At 42.3% G+C, this 19128-nt stretch overlaps 2 protein-coding genes across 6 annotated transcripts in view; both read left to right on the forward strand.

Moving 5' to 3' along the window:
• Positions 1-3516, forward strand: part of LOC118119943 (phospholipid-transporting ATPase IH-like) — a 36012-nt gene extending 32496 nt beyond the window's left edge. The window contains exon 30 of one of the 3 annotated variants that reach the window (XM_035174441.2): positions 574-3516. In XM_035174441.2, coding sequence (XP_035030332.2) covers positions 574-846 — 273 coding nt within the window. In that variant the 3' untranslated portion in view covers positions 847-3516. The remainder of the gene's footprint in view (positions 1-573) is intronic. The other 2 variants (XM_047342584.1, XM_047342583.1) reach the window with 2 other exon arrangements.
• Positions 3517-11273: 7757 nt separating this feature from the next.
• The window catches only part of LOC118120401 (guanine nucleotide exchange factor DBS), a 32826-nt gene continuing 24971 nt past the window's right edge, over positions 11274-19128 (forward strand). For 2 of the 3 annotated variants that reach the window (XM_047342704.1, XM_035175264.2), the window contains exon 1: positions 11274-11829. In XM_047342704.1, the coding sequence (XP_047198660.1) occupies positions 11673-11829 (157 nt within the window). In that variant the 5' untranslated portion in view covers positions 11274-11672. Of the gene's footprint in view, positions 11830-14987; positions 15451-15504; positions 15607-19128 lie in introns of those variants that run through there. The other variant, XM_047342705.1, reaches the window with a different exon arrangement.

Raw genomic sequence — 19128 nt, forward strand, 5'->3', positions numbered from 1 at the left:
CGGCGGCCTTTCTGGGATAGACCCGCCTCTCGCCCAATGCTAGCTGGGATTGGCTCCACCCCCCCTGAGACCCTCAAAGGATAAGCAACTAGGATGGATGGATATTTGTTGGTTTGGTTGGTATTGATGATGTCAGCAAACCTTTATACTGTTTTATCTGGAAAGAGTAACTTTGTGCAAGGAACACTGATGCCATCTAGTGTTGGACGGTGAAATTGCGAGTGCAGATTTTGTGTTTGGCTCTCAAGCATGCTTAATCTAACATGTCAATCATGATGGGAATTTTCAGAGGGTTTCTAAATAATCCATAATTCTTAATGGAGTAGTTATCTAATTTGATCCATTGCATGTGTTCATTAATCATCAAACGAAACATCTGGATGAATAAAACAAACCTCTACCTTCTGATCATTACTCTTTTTCAAACTCATGCATCAAGCCGTCTCGCACCTTTCCTCACTGACCTCAATTACCTTTGATGTGATCTGCTTGTTTCTCCTCTTGTTTTGATTTCATTTTCTCTGTATCGAATCGTCACGTGATCACACATCCTCCCTCCCTCTTCCTCTGTAGGGTCACGAGAGGCTTTCGCAGGGCGGCGTGGCCGAGTCGACTCCACACTCCTCCCGTCGATCCTACAAAGGCACGAGCACGGACTCCTCTCACCTCCACCTCGGTGCTGCGGAGACGCTGTCGCTGCGCACATCCGATCCCCTGCCCCAGAAACTACTGGCCCACTTGGGAGAAGGGGGCCGGGCAGACTTGTGCTCCCTCAGCCCTTACATGCTACGTCTCTCAGGGGCTGGATTCGCCTACTGCGCTCCAGGGCCCGAGACCTCTGTGTGAACAGGAATGCAAACTCCGAAGTCAGAATCTTGTGGGCTAAAACATGCAGCGTGTAGTACATGCAATCAAGATCTGCTCTTCAAGGATCACGGATTTAGAGAACATGTTCATGTGCATCAGAAGCATGGACGCTCCATGCTGAGTTCACCATGTGCATTTACGGGGATACACCTGAGTGAACAACCCTTTAGATATTCTCTTCCTGACTCCCCATCCTCATCCTTTTCATTTCCGTGTCCCTGTCTTAGTCTCATCAAAGTTCCTGCTCAAACTCTTACTTGAATAGGTCTAAGAACATAAGGGGACCCATGTGCGAATGTGCATCGTTTCTTGCACTATGTTACTGTCCTGTTTCCGCATGTCAGCAGTCGGACCCATTTTTACTCCTCGTCCTCATTTTCAGTTCCTCCACTTTTGTGTCCTTTTTTTTTTTTTGCATTTGACAACATTTATGTACAGTTACGTGGTCTGGCCAAGTCAAGGGGGAAGCCGTCAGGCTCAGCCCTTTAGGTGTGCGTGAGTGTGCATGTGCGTGAGTGTATGCATGAATCTGCCTGTTCTTGTACGTTTGTATGTGACACACCTTTGCCTTACAGGTAACCACACTGCAGCAGGCTAGGAGCCAAAGGAGAAATGTGTTTTAAAAAGAAAAAAGTAGAAGCAAAAGTGGTGTATTATATTACTAAGCCTTACACACACCCACACACATCAGCTGGAGGAGAGAAATGGGTGAAATCTGAAGAGGGATGTGCAGTATTCTAGCCGCCCTGCCTTAATTCATAGATTTTCAATGGATTATATTTCTAGGTCATTGTAAGCATGTCTGGAGAGAGCAAGGAGGTCTAGAGGGCATATATGTCTGGTACACTGCGCCTATTCCTCTTCCTTCCTTTCTTTTACCCTCACGACAGCGTCACGCTTAGTTTCCCTTCTTGTCTGCCGCTGTCGCATGTCGGATCTCTGCTGCATGCCAGCCCCTTGTCCTCCTTCGTCCAAGACATCATCGCTCATCTCAAACTGCATCAATTCATCTATAAAAAAGGAGCACACTGTACCCACTTGCGCGCCCACGTGGCCATGTTGGGTAACAGCAGCAGTCGTTTGGTTTTATTTATGATGTCTTGCCCCTCCTCACTGTTGCATTGTGCTCGTGCGTTTGCTGCCATGCTGGGTGTTATGCAAACTTAACGTAAGAATGTCCTGTAGTCAAATTATGATATGAAGGTTTTTTTGTTTCCCCGTGTTGCATTAGTCCATGAGTATTTTTCTGTATTGTTCTAAAATTATTGATGATGGCAGTCACTGTTTATGTATGGATGTAACTTAAAAAATCTTTTGATATACGTGTATTCTAGAGAGAAGGGGTGTAAATATAGTCTGTTGTCATGTTGGAGACTTGAATCAGCGATGCCACAATCAAATCAGTGCGAATGTTGGAACTGATTTGTCCATCATGTCCTCCAGCGGATGATTGTAGCTCATTATGGATGAACCTCCTTTCTGCATTTCTAACATCTGAAGTCCTCTTTTGTCCAAAGCATATCTGTCGTCGTTGCATCGCGAGTGACCGGACTCGGGAAGTCTTGAATGTCAGATTCCGAAGCATTTTTGTATGTTGTTTATACAGTTTATTTTCATACACATCACACATCTGCCAACATGTATAGATTCTGTATTTTTGATGATTTATCAGCCCGGCCGGAGGGGTCTGGAGTTTTTCTCACTCAAACCTCCGCGAGTGATTTTTTGACCCGCTGCGGCTCAACATCCTGACCTCAGTTGTTTTCAAGGAAAGGCCTTTGTACTTGTTATGCAGTGTCACTGTACTTTAATGACGTGATGGGGAATTCTTTGTAGTCATTCTTCACACACTGTTTTTTTTTTTGGTAGATCCTCCGCAGCTCAGTTTTTTCACTATTTCTTTTCATTTTTGTGTTGTCCATTGTGGAACTTTCTTTTGCTACTTTTGTATCCCAGAGAGAAGAGCTATATTTTAACTCCATTAGAATGTGTGTTTAAGTTTGTAACCAAAATGAGAGCATACGTATACGATTCATTAGAGATTTACCAATAGGTCTACACACTGCACTTTGTTCTAGAAGAGATCCGTTTCCCCCTGAAAACAAGGTCTACTGTCGTTCGACTGGGGTTTATATTATTCCTCACAAGTTATTTTTCTAAGAAGATTGTAGTCGGTGAGAGAGAGAGATAGAAAAAAGTGACCAAATAACTTGACAAGGAATGAACTGCGGGTGGGTGTCGGCCTCTGTCTCTGAATGGGTTTATCACACCAGCCTTCTAACTGCTGATCAGAATGTCAAACTGCTTTTCTAAGTCCATCAGCACAAGAGCAGGTGCTCGTCCCGTAACTCCTGAGCTTGGCAAAGGTCTGAAACGTCGACTTCGGTGCTCCGAGCAGCACGCCTCATATCATACCCTCAGTACAGCACTGTTTGTATTACTAAACAGGTTTTGAGATATTACTTTTTTTGTGCGGGTGGGTGGGGGGGGCCGGGGATACAGATTTTAAAAGTTCACTTGTTGACTTTTTTGCCAGCCTGTCTGTAGCAAATGAGGGCAAAGCACTGTATTGTCATTCTGCTTGTAATAAAGACAGAGAGAAAACTCTTGTCCTCTGATTCTGTGGTATATAAAAACGAATTTTTTGAATTTTTTTTTGTTTTTGTTTGTGAGCAAGATTACGCAAAAACTACTGAACGGACTTCCCTTACACTTGGTGTAAGTATGACACGTGGGCCAAGAAAGAACCCATTTGATTTCGGCATAGATCCGGACAAAGGACACATTTTTCATCACTGTCTTTAACATTTCAGGTTTTTTGACATTTTCCCAGTTTCCCAGTGAATAATTCATGAATATTGATAAAAAAAACCTCTATATATATCTATGAGTGTGTGAAATTTTGTGCAGCTTGATTGAATATAAGGGGACTGTTGGGCCTTGATGGAGGTATATGCTCTACTGAGTGCCATTCTTGTTTGTTTGTGACCAGTATTATGCAAAAACTACTCAACGGATTTCCACAAAACTTGGTGCAAGGATGGAACTTGGTCCAAGAAAGAACTTGTTAAATTTTGGCATGTGTCCGGACAAAGGACAAATTTTATTACTTTCTTAAACATTGCAAGATAAGGCGTTTTAGTTTTTACATTTTCACCAATTTCCCAGGAAGTGATTAATGTGTCTTGATGAAATAAATCACATGTATTTAGGGAACTGAAATCTATGACTGTGTGTAATTTGGTGTGACTCGATTGAATTTAAGAAGAAGAAAGTCTTTGTCACCTCATTATATTTAATAGGAAAATGGAGCCGGCCTTCCTTTAATTCTCTCAGAAATTCTACAGTAAAATCTTCTGAAACTTGACATACTGACAGTGAGAGTCATCATTAACAAGTGTGAGGGGAAATATCTTTGTCACCTCTTAAGGATTTAAAAATAATATTTAATTTGAGCAAGTTATGTGATGTAATGAAAGATTTGCCAATATTCCCTTAAAGTTTTCAAAAATTCCACAGTAAAATCTTCTGAAACTTGACATACGGGGGGGGGGGATCACCATGAACAAGAGTGAGGTGAAATATCTGTGTCACCTCTCAAGGGTTTAAAAAAAATAATGTTTGATTGAAGCTTGTCTTTTTTAAAAAGCATACACACTCACTGTCATTATACTTGTTAATGTCTCGTGTGAACAGTAAATAAATCGTCCATAATAAGTGACCTTTTTATTTCTCTCCAATCACCTGTACCGTAAGACCACGGATAGACGCGCATCAGTTTTCAGTGTTCGGCTGCTGCGCCACGTTAGTTTCCACTTCTCTGTTCCCTTGTACAAACACTAGTCTTCTTCTACCTGGTTGTTTTAAATCAACGTAAGAAAGTTCCCTCATATTTAGCATCACGCTGCCAGACTCACAATGGAAATGTTTTTAAAAAAGGTCGATTTGTAGCTTTTTAGACAAAGCTAACATGGCTAACATGGCTAACGTCAGAAGAGCAGGGAGCCATGGAGGTCTGGTGAGTTCACTTCTTTCTAACTCCACATTTCAACGTGTTTCCGTCTGGACCCACAACATTTTTTTAACATGAAGTCTCGAAAGTTAATAAAGTTAACATTTTTATCATTTATATTACTTGTGCACACAAGATATAGAAATGTCACCTTTCAGGACTTAAGGGCTCCCTTAAATTGTTTACATTTATTTGTATGACTTGGTTTGTTATCCTGTAAATAGTTTTCTATGAATAGGATCCTGATAAAGCCCTCAGATTCTTTATTAACTTTAGAAGATGCATAAATAATGTGAGCCAATTTGTTTATTTGTTACTGATGCCACACATGACAATATATTGCTTTATGTTTATCATGCAGAAGAATGATAAATATTGTGAGAACAATTTTTCAACTTGTTCACAAAGATAAAACATCTAACCTGTGAGGACTTTAAGGCCTCAGTAACATATTTTAACCCTCAAAATAATAATAATAATAATACATTTTATTTGTGTAGCACCTTTCATACAAGATATAAATCAAAATTAAAACATGTTAAAATGTAATTCATTTAAGTGAACATGTTAAATGACATTTAAAAGAAAAGGAAATAAAAAATGCATAAAAACAGAAAAGAAAGAAAGTGATAAAAAAAAATGATTAAAGCACAGGAGGGCGGGGAAGTGCAAGGTTAGCATAACTCCTAAAATCTATGATTAACACTTTATTCTATGTTTTTATGTAAAGTTAAAAATATTCTTTTTTTTCTTATTTAAGCCTGTTGAGCGCTAGTTGTTTTAAATAACCTATATAAATAATCTTCATCTTGAACTGACTTGAATTGAGAACACACTAAACCCTGTGAACAGACGGATTATAAAATAGGTGAAGTTCCCTCTCAATTCAATGAGCCTTTTAAAGATATATGGTCCTGGTTTGATGTGAGGTGTCTCAGTGTTGCACTGTCATGGATCATTGGTGCACGTAGATAGAACTGAACCGTTGTTATTAGTGTTGTTCTGCAAAGAAAAGTCTGAATGTTAACGGTGAAAAAAGGCATGTTGTGCTCGAGCTACATGTTCCTGCTTCATGAACTTGTTTGTCTTTTCTGACGACCTGATTGTAAGCAACCTGACTATAGTCCACAGAGTGTAAAGATAATATAGGCTAAATATAGAATTAATACTATCTATACACGCACACACACACACAAGACAGAAAGGTTTACACTCGGATATATACAAGAGAGTTGCAAACATCCAAAGCATGATGTTAAATAGCTTTATGTTTTATTTTACATCTTATAACAACTGTATATTTCTGGATCCAGCATTTTTCAAGCAAGACTCACGTCACTCACTAAAAGTCGGGACATACTGTGCCCTGTATTTTTTCTACAGTCTTACAACTGTTCTTGTTCCACCTATACTAATGGTTATGTGGTGTGTGTGTGTGTGTGTGTGTGTGTGTGTGTGTGTGTGTGTGTGTAAATAATGATAATCTTGTAGGGATTTATCAAAATGCTTGACCTGCTGATTATTTGTAGATAATCTTTACTCATTTCAAATCATTTCACAACCCCTAAAACTAGTAGAGGTTACCAAAGGGGAATAAACATTCATTCAACATTCTTTAAGACCTATGAATTGCAGTGTAGGAGAAATGAAACAGAAATATTCTCATTTATAAAGAACTACAGCCACTTTTTGTCATAACCATGTGTGATCACAGGGTGGCAATGCACCATAACCAATGATGAACAGTAGTTGTACTGCTTGTTTCATGACACAGCTGTTATGCATTTCCTCAACTCTAGGTGTCGCTGTTGTATCAGCTGTTTGTGGTGCACTGCACCCTGACCTTCATTTCCCCTCCCCCTCTCTGTCTGCCAGGTTCGTACAGGTTTGCCCCATCATGAGTGCTGAAGCCGAAGCATGCTTGTGCGAATGAAGCTACCGTCTCTATTGCTGGCATCCTGCGTTCTGCATCTCTCTGTGGAGGACTCGACTCTGCAGCTGAGCTGTCGCAGCCGTAGCTGCCTCAGCATCACTCACTCATGCGTCTCTGCCGCATCCTCTCCATCCTCGAGCGCATCCATTTGCCACAAGCATCCCAAGCTGCACACACCCCCTTCTTCTTGAATCTCTCTCCTCCGGCATCCGAGTGTCAAACAAGACCGCAGCCAGGCTCTCACATCCTGGGCTAGTTCACCCTGCTGCCTCTCCCTCTTTCCTTCTGCTGAGCTGGGCTTGTCACCACGACGGTCCCCATCTCCCGTCCTCTTCCACCATCATTCACTCTCTGAAGCTCCGGTAAAAACAGGCAAGCTGTCTCTTCTTCCCGTTAAAGTGTCTATCGGCTGGGCAGCTGGTCTTCCACTGTCCCTCTGGAGGATGATCCTGTGGATGAACACGGAAGAGATGGCCCTGGGGGAGCTGCTGGAGAGACTGAGGACCGTCACTCAAAGCATAGGTGGGTGACAAACACACACAACACAGAACAGCGGATTCTTGATGCAAACCCCCATAGAATCATTATCTCAATAAGATATGAAGCTTTGTTTTTGCAGGAAATCACACGATGTTTAATGTGCTGCTGTTCTGGGTGTTTCTGCCTCAGGCCAGTGTTTCTGTGACGAGACCTGCTTGTTCTTACAATGGGAAATGTGATATCGACCCATATCATTTGATCCCATAAGAGAAAGAAGCATCAGTAGTCACGCCACTTTTTGTGTTTGTCAGAACCAAGCTACTGTGTGTTTTTAGGGAGGTCCTATGTCTACGTCGATGTCCTTTCATACACACTAGAAGAGCTGCAGCAGGAAAAACGTTTCAGGCTTTTAATTCCACCTAATTCTATTTCTGACCCTTAGTTTTTTTAGATGACTCTAGGCTGTAGGTGTGATGACCTGACGTCGCTGCTGCATGTGTCACTACCAATGTCTGCTTCTCTTCTCTTTTGATCTGTAATCCACTCATTGCCTGCTTACTTCGTTTGGAGAAGCCATGGCTGCTCATTTAGTGACTCTTTCTAGCTGTATTCCTCACAACTGTGTGCATGCACTGCAACAATATATATGGTATGTGGAATGAGAAGGAATAGTTCTTAGTTAATATATTTATTGTGCACCACACTTTCCATTTCATTTGATTTTCAGGAGACGTAACATTTGCATCATTAATACAACATGGTGGGTTCTTGTTCAATTCTTTCCTTCTCAGTTGGTGGAAGAATGACAGGAGTGAGTGGGTGGGCATGAGGAAGGAGGGGGACATGGCTTTACCCTGGCTAGCAGAATGAAAATGCTCAGACTACGGATCTGAAGGTGATTTACTTGCCTCTTAGCTCCACTACAAAAATGGAGCGATAAAACAACAGTCATAGCTTGCTCTTTACATGCGCAGACATTTCAGTGTGAGCTGGTGCACTGAACGTTTGCAGTCCTGGTCAGCTTTCTGTTTGTAAGGCAGTGTGACAGGAATTTGCCGTGGCAGGGGGATGAGAGCTGTAATTGGCTCAGAGATGAGAGTCTAAGGCTGATCACAGAAGACAGCAGAGAGGAAGAGAGTGTGAGGAAAAGAGAGATTCAGGGAAAGAAAGTCAAGTGAGGATGAAAAGGATTTAGCATTGTCTAATCTGTTGAATTACTCCTTTTCCTTCGACTGTGTTGAAGTTAAAATGCAGAAAACGGAGAACCCCAGGTTTTTTTTTCCAACTCCCCTGAGAGACAGTCACAGACACATCTTGTGTGATTGTCTGAGCTGTGCTCGTAACATGAGAGCACATGCATTATCCTCAGAGTCATACAAATCATCTGTAAATGCTTTGATCCTGTCCTTTCATCCTGATCATCCAGTCAACAAGGGGGAGTGCTACATAGCACAATTTAGCTTAAACCCCAAAATAATTCCGGTGATGGATACATTTTTGCATTTCATTTAACTGTAAATAAAAAACAAACTGAGGTTTATGACAAATGGTCGGATAGAAACAAGACAAACAGTTGGTATGCTAACATCCATGTTAACATGCTTAACATGCTAAAAGAAAACCTGACCGATATGGATTTTTGGGATTGATATTAGGGAGTAAGAATTCTGAACATAATTACATCATAAGATCTTGTTATCAAACCTAAATGAACACTTAATGGATTACTAAAGTTATTACACTTCATCCAGAGGGGAACATGAATGTATTTACCAAATTTGATAGCAGTGAAATTTCCACCTTTTATTGTAGAGGAAAAGTGAAAAGATTGCTACAGTCAGTGGGATACATCACCTGGGAACCTTTAATGTCTGGACAGAATTCCATGGCAATCCATCCAACAGAGGCTGAGGTGTGACCTACTAGGTGACACTGCCCTCCATAGTCACGCCATTAGCATGACTGATCATATACATATGATATCATTAGCCATGACATGAAAAATGATGGACATTAAGTTCTACTGACCTCTGATTGGCCTTTTATTCTATAGGGGGATGATTAACCAGTTAATTGAAAATGAAAAACCACAGGAGACTAGTCAGATTTGAAAGTAACTGTTACTTGCAGCTCCAATCACAGACGGCTTTTCCTCTCCTCCACTCACTTTGACCTACTTCCAGTTGATTTAAAGGGACACATCAAGCTCAGTGCGTCACAGGTCTCAGCTTTCCCACAGCAATGTGTTCATCTGCAGCTGGTGATCCTCCTTATCATGTAGTAATATTCACATATGTTGTGGTTGAGAGGTTTACAGCTGCTTTGACTATTGTGGACCACACTGTGTTGTACTGTATGTAAAACATTACTTCTGATGGTAAAGACATGTTTTAAGGTAAGGGTAAGGGGTTAAACAAATACTGATGAAGGTTAAGAAATAAGTTGCCAAGAAATGAATAGAAGTTAATGCTATGTCCTCTGTCACAGACACAACTGTCAATGATTATACGATTGCAGCGCAGCAGTCTTTATTGATCAAATGATCCTTATTCATATTGGTTGGATGGAAAGCCCACAAAGGAAGCTTGATTATCAGATGACCAGATCATATGTGAGACTGTATTGTTAACGTGTCAGGTGCCTTTATAGTTTGAGGTCAGAGGTTCATTCAGCTGCACTAGGTGAGCTGTGCTGTTCACCCTGCAGGCAGACCAGGTGCACAGCCAGATGGATCCAGCAGCTCACCATTAGTCTCCAGCTAGGCAGCTACAGAGTCGACAGAGCCAGGCTAGTCACAATTCATTGTTACAATGCCTGTAGAGGAATTTGTGAGCTTTATGTTAAATGCCACCTGTAATTTTGCTGCAGACTCTTATCTACTGAATGTTTTTATTTGCTTTCAGTGTTTGTCAATAGAAACAATACAAGGAATGTCCGGAAATTTTTACTAATGCAAATTTTTAGTAATGCTAATGTAATGGCTCTTTGCATGGCTCCATCTGTCTGTCTGGATTCGCTTTGATCAAGACTCTCAGGGTGAAACTCCAACTTTAGATGAAACATAATATCCCAGATCCCAGACTGAATTGTCATTGTCATCTGATTTAGCTCCAAGTACTGTCGGTCCAATTTACAGGCTCACAGAGCCACTTGCTTGTAGACTCTTGTTTTATGTATTTGAAGTCCTTTGTGTATTTCATTAGCCTCAGCCACAATTATTAATGCATTATGTATGAGCCTTAATGGTAACTTGTGGGGAGAAGAGGACCGGTGTTTGAGCAATGTGTGCATGTGTCTGTTTGTGTCCAATATGCAGACACTTAAATGTGAAGACGGTGCGGGTGCAAAGACTGAGAGGGGGTAACAAGCTGGGGTGAATACTGTAAAGGAATAATGAGACCTTATTAAGAGGGAGACTGGGGAAAAAACATAGAGGGGTGACAGACGGATGGCGAGGGGGGGGTAATTGTCGTTCAATAGGAAGCTGATGTTTTGTGTCTCGTCCCATGCAGGTCTCATCAGTATGTGTGAGAGTGCAGCTCCGCTCTCATTCCTACTCTAAGCCTATAAACGGCAAGCGGCCTTTTCCTTGCCAGCTTTTAATACACAAACACACACACACACACCCTTGTTCAAGAAGCCTGTCGGAAACCACGTCCTCTCCTCTCCCCTCCCATCAAAGGTGAACCTCAGTTTGTTCGTCCACCTCGGGACAATTTATTACTAATAAATTGCAATTTCTACCTATGCAGTGTTTTTTATTCGTTTTGCATCATCAGGAAGAAATGCAGGAAATAATCTGGGCTGATGGAAGGAGGGAAAGAAAAGGCAGATTAGTGAAGGAGTAGGGGAATATAATTAGCCTGAGCAGCAGAAGGGGATTTGTGCTCCACCGGCTGCCCTCTGCTCCTGCTCCCCACTACCCTCCTCCCCTCCTCCCCTCTCATCCTTCCTTGGAAACCTGCGCTGCTCTGAGTTGTTAATAGTTGCACTGTCTGAGCTGCAGAGCTGCATCTCACCTCCAGTGTTAACAGTGTTTGCTTCAGAGGTTCTGCAGACAGTGACTCAGCTCTTTCTGGTTCTACCCACATTGCACTGTGCTGTTTCCTGAAGTCCCCAATGTGGCTCTGCAGAGGACCCTGGGCTTGTCTTATATCTAGCCGATGCAGACAACTTCTCACAGGATGCATGTGAGAGCTTGTCGACTTGATCCTGAGTGCCCTGGAACATTGCAACAAAGAAAGGATCCTTCCCATGCCTGCAATTGGGAACTGCATTTTGGAGTTTATTAGAGTGTGCAGCAGAGCTTTGCAGGTGCAGGTGCAGGTCTCTCTGGATGACAGAGTCTGTTTGAGTGTGTGAGACCAGCAGCCAGCTCTCATGTCTCTGCATGAGTTTCTGCGGGAGGGTGGTGAGGCGTCGCACCGGCTCATGAACCGGCTCAGTCATCTCATCCAGAACTTGGACATCTCTGGACTGGGCACTTCTTTTCCTTTTAGCCCTGCCAGCAGGAAGAACTCCTGGAGCTACTGGGATGGTAAGAGGAGATTGCATCGTGTGAGAGAGTGAATGGGTGCACTTTTTGCAACTTTTTTCCAGCATTGGAAAGTTGCCTATGAGATTACATGTCTATGTGCATTAGCTTACATCTGAGTGTGTGTGTGTGTGTGTGTGTGTATTATATTCCTGACTGATGCTCTGAACAGAGTTCTGCAGGGCACCATGCCCAGAGCTTGACACACTGTTTCCTGTGGGCTTCCCTTGCTCCCCACTTGGCTGTTTCTGTGTCTTTCTTTGTGTGTATAACAGTTTGTGACTGTGTGTGCAAGTGCGTGGCTGCGCAGCTTAAACAACCTCCCCAGTTTCCAACATGCTCATCCCAGAGGCTGCCTTCGCATTTTTTGCTGTCGCAGTAACCGATTTTTCAGCAAATGCAGAGATTGGTGGACGCAGCAACTTACCAGCAGACAAGCTGGTGCAAAGGAGTGGGAACTGCTGATTAAAGCTGCTGAGTTTGCAAGTTGATGTCCTCACAGGCAGATTGTTGCCACTCGGAGACCTTGATTTGGCCACTGCATAGGAAAGGACTCAACACTAACACACAAGGAAAAAAAGCATGGGGAGGAAAGCCAAGAGGAGAGCTTCTCAATGGGATAGCGGGATGCAGATGGTCCCACTGAAGCCACGTGAGTCAGGAGACGTATGGATGTTTTATTTGTCTTTATGAGTAGGCTACTTGTGTATTTTTATCCTGCGCATTTAATGTGGGGGAGGAGGTATGGTGATCAGTATGTCCGTCCCTACATTCATCCGTCTGTCTATTCTTTTTGTTTCTGGAGCAGAACCTGAAAACCATTTAGACTTTTTTCATAAAACTTCACAATTATGTGGTTATGAGGTAGTTAATGGTGAGTTTTGATGTTTGGGGATTAGTGGGGGGGGGTCATACCATCTCCTGATTATTTTGTTCTATTGTAGGACAAGCTGACTCTGTGTCTGCGTGTGAATTTGTGCATATGTAACCTACAACATAATGCGCAGTGAGATAACCTTGCAAGTTCATTAAATGTCCATAGCATTTTTGGGGGGGTTTTGTGAGGCAGCTTCATTCATCACTGAGGTCATCCTCTGTTATTAATGTTTATTCTGTCCTTGTGTATTTGATACTGTATGATCCAAGCTCTTTCTATACCTGGCTCTCATGGATTGAGTATATACATTGTGCACATGTGTGTTTCTGCCTATATACATGTGTGTGTTCTGGCTTTCATGCACCTATAGGAATGCTGTCCTTGTCTGATGGTTGTACCTTAAGCCGTGTAGTTTCAGGGAGAGTTCTCTTTTCCTTTCCTCTCCAGCTCTGTTAATGTCATTAGTGGTACAGAGAGTTCCGACCAGAGTGGAATCATGTTGTTCACTCTTCAGTCGTTTGGTTTTAGCCCCGGAGGCCACAAAGCATTGATTCCACATGTAAATCTGTGATAATAGGGACCTTCTTATGTGTTAAATTTGGATTATATGATATTATGTGTTTGTTTAATTTGTAGGTTGCACACAGAAAACTTCCACTTACCGGTTCTTAAAATGATCTGTATATCAGAACAAGTGGAAACAATCTAAAGCAAATCAACATGTCTTGTTTTTTTATAATCAAATGATACGGAATCAAGTGGGATCTTAATGATTGAATTTGTAAAAAGGAATCACAAACGTGTCATATTGGTATATTTAGAATAGTGTAAAGCTACTACTCCTGCTTCTGTCCTCTGAAGTCTGTGGAGATGAACCTCTTCCTTTTCCTCCCTTTTACAGATTGTGCTTTTCCTTACTGAACCGAGAATCTAAACACAGAGGGTGTAGTATGTTCCTCATGTTTCATAGTGACAAACATATGACCCTATATAAAGTGGCTTGACTTGAGGACTTATTAATAATTAATTTGAAAAAAACACATTTGACAACGTTGGCAGTTTGGAAACCAGTGAGAGATCATGTTGCTGTTGTCAGTAGAGCTCTGAGTGACTATAACTACAGTGCAGGAGTCATGAGCAATCCCAAACTTAGGACAACAAATTTGCAAAATGTTGAGGCAATCTCTTGCCATAATACTGAAAAACATGAACTTTCTGTCATTGTGTGATATAGAGTTCCTGATGTATACATGATTGAATTAAAGCAAAGTTCATGTTTTTCTCACACTCTTAATCGGTGTGTCTAATGGAGTAAGACTGTGAGTTAATGTGTCAGTTTGTCCCTTTGTTTGATCACTTTAAGTTGTGCAGTTCTCCACCGTAATCGCTTTAGTTTTTATCCCTCAAGGTTTATGGCACTGATAACCTCAAGCATGACTTTGGTCATAGAGTAAACACTGACACACACACACACACACACACACACACTCTCTCTCTCTCTCTCTCTCTCTCTCTCTCTCTCTCTCTCTCTCTCTCTCTCTCTCTCTCTCTCTCTTCATACATTTACAAGCTCATGCACCAACTCAACACAAACATGCCTTGCTTGGACGTTTTCGCACCATTTCACATCTTTATGTGACTGAATTTGGACACAGAGCCGTGTCTCTTGGCTCCTTTCGACAGAAATCTATCTTTTGCACAACTCATTGAAATGGAATCTAAATTGCCACATTCTGTTAAGAAACAGTGTCTGTCTTTGAGAGGTCTCATTAGAATTAGGTCTTTCAGTAAGTTTGTAAGAATGGGGTCTTTTGAGTGGTCTAAACAAGAATAGAGGCTTTGAATGGATGTGGCCAGTGAATGGTTACATGGGGATGCAGGCAGTGTTTGAATGAGTTGGTGAGAATGGAGGCTTTGTACTTTTGGTGCACATATCCTGAGATAAGGCAGACGAGGAGGCCTGGGCTTTGTTAGTGTAGGTAAATGAGCCCATGGAGCTGCTGCACCTTCCTAACCACTGTGACATGACATACGGTGGCATGACCTAACTAAGAACTTCACATTTTGACTTTCTGGATATATCACGGAGTCGGGCTAAGTCACACATTAGCAGGTTGGAGGCATTGCTATTGAGCCAGGAGGGGTCAGGTAATTGTGCTTTCAGGGAGGGGTAAGGGTAGTCAGGCAAGGAGGGAGGGTGGGGCTGAGTTTTACACTGTAGCTTTTGTCTACAGGCAAAGTAACCTGAGGTTGCAATGGGAAGTCCTCACAGTCACTGAATGACTTGCTGCAGGCTGAAGAGCACCTGCCGGAGAGTGACGGGCTGAATGTGCATCCTAAGGGAGAGTCTGAGTCAGAATGAGAGGAACATTTTTGTTCTGAAACCTTTTTGCGAAACCGCATGGAACAAGTGTTACGGACGAGGAGTGAACTAAAGGCAGCCTGCAGGATGGGAGGAGAGGAAGTGGCTGATTCAGGCCTCTTGATGGAGGAGGATGTGGAGGTCGAGTTAGACTCTGGGTTTTGCATGGAAGCAGATTCAGAGCTGAGTGAAGCGGGACGGGTGAGTGCAGGCTCTGATGAATGTCCAGACACGGAGGAGCTGGCCTGGTTTTTGATGACCGGGCACATTGACGATGAGGAGCGAAGAGAGGGACGCACAGGAGAAGATGTCCGGGGTCAAACTCAAGAGGAAGGAGAGATAGATGCTGACTCAGAGTCAAAAAAAGAGCCAAAAAAAGTAAAAAGTGGAGGGACTGGTGATCACACTGAAGAGGTGAAAGAGACGCAGGGAGCGCTAGGTGTGTGTTTGTCAGCAGAGGAGAGTTGGGGTCATGTGCGGATTTCTCTGGAGGAGGTGGAAAGATACTACAGATTTTCACGCTACTGCAGATGGCTGCATGGTAGGTGTCAGAAATCAAGTTATTGTTTTACCTTCTGTTTTTCTCTGTCTCACATGATAACTATTCCTCTGTTTTTCTATCACCATACTGTATTTGTTTGCAGTTTTTCCTTATTCACAGTTTGGGGCTGCCACTTCTCTTCTCTTCTGTCTGTCGTCTCCACCTTTGGTGAAAAATGCTGCATTTGCCAATTGTTCCTTTCACGTGATTGAAATCTGGAATTTAATTTAATGGTACAGTTTCAGCAATATCTGTTTTTTCGCCTGTTGAAATCTGCAACACCGATAAGAGGAAACTCACAAAGGAAGCAGATGCTCTGGCTCCATCTGTGCTTTGTGGATCTATTTGGGAACATTGCGATATTCAGAAAGAACCGTGGGTAAATAATGCTGTGGAAATAAGTCTCTATGTAACAGAAGATTAGAAGATTAGATTTCTTTTAAACATTTCATTCATTTCTGTAGATTGATTTTTTTTTTCTGTGTAGCCTCCCACCTTTTTAGATTTGTTTGTTAGATCGCCACAATTGTCAACCATTACCATGGGCATTGTTTTAGTATTTCAACCTTCATCTGAACCCTCTCACCCCTCGCCTTCCTTCATGTTATTATACAGACTCTTGTCAACGCTATTTAGTGCTTTATCTCTGTCACTCCTCCTCCACCATGACCATGAATGTAAGCCCCTTATTTCTACTTGTTGCCCTCCCCCACTTTGTTTGGGCTTCCTCCGTTCCTCTCCCAACTATGATCTGTCCGAGAGTGAATTATAGTTTTAGAATAATTTAAAATTTCTTATCGAAAGACGGGGAAGAAACGAGCACTCTAGCTGAAGAAGTTTCTTTCTTAAACATGAATTAACAATCTACTAACTTCCTTACTTCATAGTTTTTGATGTTTTTCCCTACATGTGTGTTTTGGTCTTTTCTGGCCCAGTGAAGCAGGATTTCAGGCTTCTGCTCTAGTTTAATCTTTGTATTAGAGGCAGGCGGTCCAGGTGTGTGACTGTGACCCACTAATGTTTGACTTGTCACCCACAAACATAAACGTGAGTGGACACTAATCCCCATCTTTAAGCCTTTTAAAGAACATTAGCGCCTCATCCAGCTGGTGGTGTGTATGGTGGTGCGTGTTTGAATGTTGGAATGAATTTATGTTGGGGGTGTGTATTTTATAATTAGCAGAATTACAGTAAATGCATTGTGATTTATTTTTTTTAACGACGTTTTCACCAGTTTCCCTGTGAATAATTCTAGATCTCGTTCTAGATCAGGCACGTTTAGCAAACTATCTTTGAGTGTGTGCCGATTACATTTAAGGGACTATTGGGCCTTGGGTGAATGTGTGAACTCTACTGAGGGACTTTCTAGCTGTAATACAAAACAGGCAAATGTTAGTTTGATAAACACTAAAAGTACGTTAAGCTGTTATTCTCTATCAGCTTTATGATTCTTATTTACCTTGAGAGGGTGGGACCAGTCTGAGTTTCATTTAAACCACCTCCGAGACAATAAAACATCGACAATACACGTGATATCTTACACATTCCCCCCCAAACTCTCATTAGATCATCGTGACGTCACTGATACTCACATTGATGAGTAAACATTGAAGGAAATAGACGGGAAAGACACTTGAGTGGTTTCACTGTCTTGTGCTTTTGTTGGAGCTACAGTAGCATCTGATACAGGCTCTTCCTCTCCCTCTTCCAGATGGCCTGAGGGGCCTTTAAGTTGGATAATACTGTGTGAACGATGACTGTTTGTTTGGAAGGAGGTCGGTGCAATGCTAATGAGAAAGGTGGGATCGGGGAAAAGCAAAATACAGTGACTGAGACGCGACTGAAACTCAAATCTGACATCTTTCAGGAGGGGGATTTTTCTGTAACAGAATAGCCTCTTTCCATCTCGCTGGCCTGGGTGGGGGTTCGGTTGTGTGTTTGATTTGATACGTGTGGGACTTGCTGGGGGCAAGGCGTGGTCGGCTGAGTGAGGCAGGGTCACAGACTGGAAACTGCTGGAGGTTTCTGTGTGAACTTGCATCCGCCAGGAGCGTGTCAGCCCCTGCGAGCGCTCTGCAGGTGACCAGACGCTTTCAGCTTTGTGTCCAAACACCTCAGGCTCCACTGCTTTACTAAGTTACAAGCATCACAGATGTGGTCATAAATCCAGTCTCATTCCCACTCACCTGGCTTCTGTTGAGCAGCCCCACTGGTGCTCACACCCTTGCTTCAGGTTCATTTCAATGAAAAGAAGAGAAGGAAGCTGTGTCTCATGTAACAGAAGTAGATATCAGTAGGTCACTTGCCCCTAATTAATATCTGTTATCTACAGACGCTAATGGAAATGCTATCCAATCAATTGAAGAGACGGTGGACAGAAGGTCAGGTAATAATAGAAGACACTGGTTTGACAGATAATTTTTCTGAAGGCAAACACAGGCACGGTCCATGAGAATGTGTGCACAATCGATAATGTTTGTCCAGCAACAAGGAGGCTTTTAATTTATAATAGATGAGCTTGTGCAGTATCATAAACAGAAGCATTGTCAGTGGAGGAGGAGAGGAAACAGATTTACAGAAACTAAGTGAGATTGTAAAGCACCTTCAATCCCAGCAGGTTAACCAGGTGTTAATTCCAGGTTTGCAACTGCTTATTTAGTTATCTGCTGTTGTATAATGGGTGCAAATTACTGAACACTATGAATGTGTATGTATTCCTGGACATTGTAGATTAACTATCTACTGCTGTTGTTAAATGTAAACCCACCTAGTGGAAGTTTAGGAATATGTGTTGCTCCTGTCTGTTTATTGCAGACCACGTTTCCCTCCTGTTTTCTATCCAACATTGAAGCTTAAACTCTAAACAACATCAGGAAAATAGCAAATAATTCAGTGGACCACCAGATTCAGACGACCCTTTTCAGATGTCCATACTGGGTAGGTGGGAGTGTGGGTGGGTGCGTGGGTGGTTAGTTCAACGACACCATCCACAAATACTTGTTGGCTGACTTTCCTGAAATGGTGGAGCGTCATAGAACATGGCAACAACAAGATTTTTCACAGTATTCCTGCTTTCAACTGCAGTGTCTTGTAGCACCAAATATAAATGTAATTATTTGTTTGGGACGGATGCACTTACATTTTTTGATGCCCTATCACTTGTTCCTGTCAAAGAAGTGTTGAAATGCTCATGAAACAACAGTGATGCATAAGCGTACACATGCAGAAACACAGGTCCGGTCCTTTAAATCTCCTGATTGGGTAAAACCTTTTGATTAATGTTGTTTTGACACAACTGACATGGCACCAGCGGGTCTGAGGAAGAAGGTTTAGAAGAGGCCAAACCAAGACAGCACACTTGAATCAAAGAGTGTTATACTTGTAGATTCGACAGCTTTGTGACCGCATAGGGATGAAAATGTAGTAGCTGTTAGAGTAGTAGCTGTTAGTTTTAGTCTTGAGGTCAGAGAATGCATTTCGTCAAAGACAGATCCCAACAAAAACGCATATACAAGTGTGTGT

The sequence above is a fragment of the Hippoglossus stenolepis genome, chromosome 13, assembly GCF_022539355.2.
Source record: "Hippoglossus stenolepis isolate QCI-W04-F060 chromosome 13, HSTE1.2, whole genome shotgun sequence".
Classification (NCBI taxonomy): Eukaryota; Metazoa; Chordata; class Actinopteri; order Pleuronectiformes; family Pleuronectidae; genus Hippoglossus; species Hippoglossus stenolepis.